This window comes from Pelecanus crispus, chromosome 4, assembly GCF_030463565.1.
Source record: "Pelecanus crispus isolate bPelCri1 chromosome 4, bPelCri1.pri, whole genome shotgun sequence".
NCBI lineage: Eukaryota > Metazoa > Chordata > Aves > Pelecaniformes > Pelecanidae > Pelecanus > Pelecanus crispus.
Window position 1 is genome coordinate 36,628,851 of NC_134646.1, and position 4,280 is coordinate 36,633,130.

Genomic DNA, 4,280 nt, shown 5'->3' on the forward strand with positions numbered 1-4,280 from the left:
TGGGGGCTGTGGCAGGACTTTGGGATCTGCCCCATCTCTAGCAAATGGCCGTGCCATCCTCAGTGTACTTTTTTTTTCCTCCCCAGGACCTCAAGCACTGCTTCCACCCGGGTGCTGACCTTGTACCACCGTGAAAGTGACCCTGAGGAAGAGGATGAGGAAGAGGAAGAGCTTCCCCCCAAGAGTGATACCTTTGTGAATGAAGCTTACGATGGGAAAGAGGTGAGCAGCATCTGGAGCGGGCCCTGGTAGGGACCCCCCTGCCACCCTGGGGTGCCCCAAGGTCCCCCCGATATGCAGATCCCTCCCCAGGCTCAGTGCTGACATGGTGTCAACTCTTGAGGCAAGCTCTGCCCTCCTGCTGGGGGAGAGGGGCAAGACCTGGGGATGCCTGGAGTCTGGCCGCTACAGGGGCTGCCCTGCTCTGCCTGTGGCTGGAGCCCATGTGCCAAGGTGTGGGGTGGGCCCGGGGAGGCTGGCTGATGCACCCGTCTGTGATCTCTGCAGGAGCTGCCAGCCCCGCTGAGGAAGGGACCATCTCGCCTCGACACTGTACTTTCATAAAGGAACGTTGTGCAGCATCTCTGGTGCCGTTGTGGTTTGTGTGTGGGCCAGGGAGGGAAAGTTGGTTTGCTCTTCCCGGATCTCTAAGCTCTAGGGAACTTAGAGTCCAGAGCAAAAAGCTTTGGGAGGTTTTTCAGGAAGTCTCCAGCCCCAACACACTCTCTGAACCACCTGAATCTGATCCCCTGCTGCAGGGTGCATCCTGTTCCATCCCGTAGCCACACTGAGGGCATCTCAATCCACTGTTCCTCTGCAGCAAGGCTTAGCTTGCTGACCAGCGTGCTTTGGGCTCGCCTGGGGTAGAAATCTGGCTGAATAGCTCTGCAAGGAAGCTGGCTTGGCTCTTGCCCTGTTATGCAGGGTGCTGAACAGGATTTTATAGCGCAGTTCTGACCTCCTAAGTGTCCCTTACAAACCAGTGAGGCGAGTTTTACTGCCTTGCAGCAAGCTAATGATGAAATGGAAAATACGCTTCCCCCGCCCCGTGATCTCTTTTTGTCCCCTGAAGTGGCTGTGCTCAAGGAAGGAGAAACCTCTTCCAGAGCTGATTTTTGACCATAAGGGAAAAGTCCTCGAGGAAGGTGCTATAAAAACTACCTCTCCCCTTTTACAGACCTTTCTTCCCTGCTTCAGGCAAAGCATGGGGGAGTTGGGTTAGTTGTGCCCACTGGCTCTCAGCCCAGCCTGCCTGGCAGAAAGCCCATAACCATCCCACAGCACAGACCCATTCCTCGTCATTTATTCTGCTGTTTGCACAGCCGTGAGTTGAGCAGAGACATGTGAGAGGTGCTCCCCTCCGCTGTTCCCAGCCCTGAAGGCTACACGGTGCTAACCTGTACCTTGCTCATGTGGGAACACAGGCGCTGCCTTTGCCCAAGCTGCTGCATGGTGCAGGAGGATGAGCTAAAAGCTGCATGGAAGAACTGGAGCCAGGGCTGGTCCTCAACCCAGCATGGCTTTGGCACAGTTGTGGGACCTGGAGCACGGCAGGCTTTTCAGGAGGCTGCAGAGATTCAAGCCGGGTCCTTGGTCTTGTTTCCAGCATGCTCTGAGGTGCCCCAAGAGAAGGGTATGGCTTGGAGGGGCAGGAGCTTGCGCTGCTCTCAGGGCCAGGCAGGCAGGCTGGCCGGTGCCCACTGCTGTCCCTGTGCTGGGGCTACAAATCGGAGTCACAAGGCAGGGTGCTTTTCCGGTGTCGTCCATCTTGCTCGTCCTCCAGCACATCCCAGGGATTGCGGTAAGCCCCAGTGGTGGAGCACCGCCCAGCCTCCAGCGCAGGGTGGGGGGGCAGTTTGGGGGCCCTGCGCTTCTTGCAGCAGTGGTGGAAGCTGAGGGCGAGAGCCAGCCCCCCCAGGATCTCCAGGCAGCTTCCCAAGTAGCTCAGCACCAAGCTGTAGCCTACAGCCAGCGTGCTGCCAGCCAGTGCGGGCAGTGCCCACAGCTCATGGGTGTACCAGGAGGCAGGTACGAGGCTCAGCAGTCCCGAGAGGAGCAGCACAAGCCCTGCCACGCCAGCCAGCAGGTGCTGTGGCTCCTTCTGCCAGCAGCGAACCCCCAGGGCAGCCACCACCAAGCCCAGGAGGGTGAGCACCAGCGAGGTGGGCATCAGCCCTCGGGCTACCTGCACAGTCACCTGCTCGAAGTAGCCCAGCTCATCAGCCTGCCCGCAGTGGCGGTCGTGGCTGCTCTGCCGCTCTCTGCACATGTCCCAGATGCCTTGCTCCAAGATGAGGTCAACGGGCTCGTTGGGTACAAGGCTCACCTGCCTCCAGCTGGGTGCCAGCGTGCCCGTGAGCGTCAGCACAAATCCGCAGGGGCACAGCACCAGCCCCACGATCATCGCCGTCGGCGTCCGCATGCTGGGGAGGTAGGTGAAGCAGGCTCGGGTCTGCTCCTGCTTGCCAGAGGCAGAGAGGTCCGTGGGAGCTCCGGGGGAGCAGGGGCTCGCTGTTGCTGCCCGTCACCTGGGCAGAAGCGGTGGCATGGGTGCCCCAGGGCTGCTCTGTGCAGGCAGGGGTGTCCCACAGTAGGGCAGTGGTCCCAGGGCCCCCTGTATGGTGGGCAGCCCGCGGAGCCAGCGCGGCCCCCGTCCTGGCTGCGCCCAGGGCTGCGGAGAGGTGCCAGCGGCAGGAGGAAGTGCAGGCAGGGAGGAGCCTGGCACAGGCAGGGCTGAGCCCGGCACAGGCAGGGCTGGCCGGCACCCAGCCCCCAGTGCTGCCTGGGCAGCACCTTCCAGGGGCACAGGAGCCTGTGGGAACCACCGCAGCTCTGGCCTCCGCTCTCCCCTTGCGGGTCATGGGGTTGGGATGGTGGGGACATTCTGCCAGCCCCGGGCTGCGGTGGCACTGGGAGGTCTCTGCGTCAGCCTGGGGCTTGGAAGCGCTCCGTCCCTACGCCTCCCCGCTGGGCAAGCGCAGGACCCTGTTATGGCTCACTTCGTTACACTACTAAAATTTATTTTACTACCAACTGAATTAATTTATGAAAATCACTAATTAAGGTGAAATGCTGGCAGCTCTCACAGCTGGTAAGGACCCTGTGGACCTCCCCAGACCATCCCAGCCCCTGGCCTTCATCTTCTTGCTCTTCAATCCAGCAAGCATCTCCCTGTCCTTCAGGGACTGCTCCTGAGCTTGGCCCTGCTCCTCCCTTCCCAGGCTGCGCTCAGAGGCCACCCGCAGGCGCAGCAGCCTGGCTCTCAGCGGGAAAAGCCCCTGGGATGGCCACTGAGACAGGTAAGGGAAGTCACCACATTTGAGAACCCTATGTGGGGTTTTGAGCCCCGAAAAGCACTGGTCTTGGGCCCCTCCAAATTTCCCTGAATTTCTGCCAGTCACGCTGAGCCCAAAAGAGGGCAGCATCCTCTGTGGATTAGTTTGGGATGAGCAACCCCAGCTGACTGCATGGGTGCCCCACAGCACCTCTGCGCTGCTGGTTTCGTGGCCCTGGCCACCTGGAGGGCTGGGTGGCTCTGTGCTGGGCCAGCGGCTCCCCCGCTCCCTTCACCATTCCTCTGTCCTGCAGCTATTCCCCGAGTGCCCCCGAAGCCCTTCTGCTCTGTGGGTGCCAGATCATTTCGGGGATGGATTGCAGAGCTGTTGATCACTGGATCTCAGGCCAGCTGGAAGTCAGGGGTGGGTTGGACTCAGCCAGAGGCTCATGTCCCCAGCCGCATCTGCAGGGCAGCAATGCTGACAGCCAGCTGTGTGTAGCTCCAGACCGGAGACACCTGGCTTTGTCGTGTGCAGCTAGTAGTTTGCTAAAATTTGGCACTCCTCAGCTGAGAAACTAAGCTAGGGGTTGCTGTTTCTCCTTCTGTCCCGTTAACTTTTTTAACTTTTACCCAGCTCCAGCCATTAACTCCATGCCAAGCCACCCATTACTGCCCTTGGAGCTGTGGGTCCAACCAACACACCAAATGCTGCCTGTCCGATGCGTTGCCCAAGGCTGCCCTCTGCCATGGGACCCCCACCCCTGATGGGAGCAGGCGCTGAAAGAGCCTGAAATCTTCTAGTCCTGACTCTTGTAGGAGGCTGTATTTTCCTTTCCATTTGGACACAAAGTGAAGGTTGGCTGTGAGAAGACCTAGTCCTCCTGGGGGAGAGAGAGGGAAAGGGCTGGTAGCGAGCTGGGTGGCACGATGAGCCTGGGTGCCATGGATGAGGGCCTTTCAGTGCCGTTTGGCTCCTCCCAAGCTCAGGAGGTTTTTACTAAGG

General features: G+C 59.9%; 1 protein-coding gene across 1 annotated transcript; it reads right to left on the bottom strand.

Moving 5' to 3' along the window:
• Positions 1 to 1,720: 1,720 nt before the first annotated feature.
• CLDN23 (claudin 23) lies at positions 1,721 to 2,422 on the bottom strand. Its single transcript, XM_075709760.1, has one exon. It carries the CDS (start codon positions 2,420 to 2,422, stop codon positions 1,721 to 1,723), a length of 702 nt encoding a protein of 233 aa, XP_075565875.1.
• Positions 2,423 to 4,280: the final 1,858 nt, after the last annotated feature.

Bases quoted from the DNA above. Each gene is read 5' to 3' on its own strand.
- CLDN23 (XM_075709760.1), bottom strand. From the start codon at position 2,422: ATGCGGACGCCGACGGCGATGATCGTGGGGCTGGTGCTGTGCCCCTGC.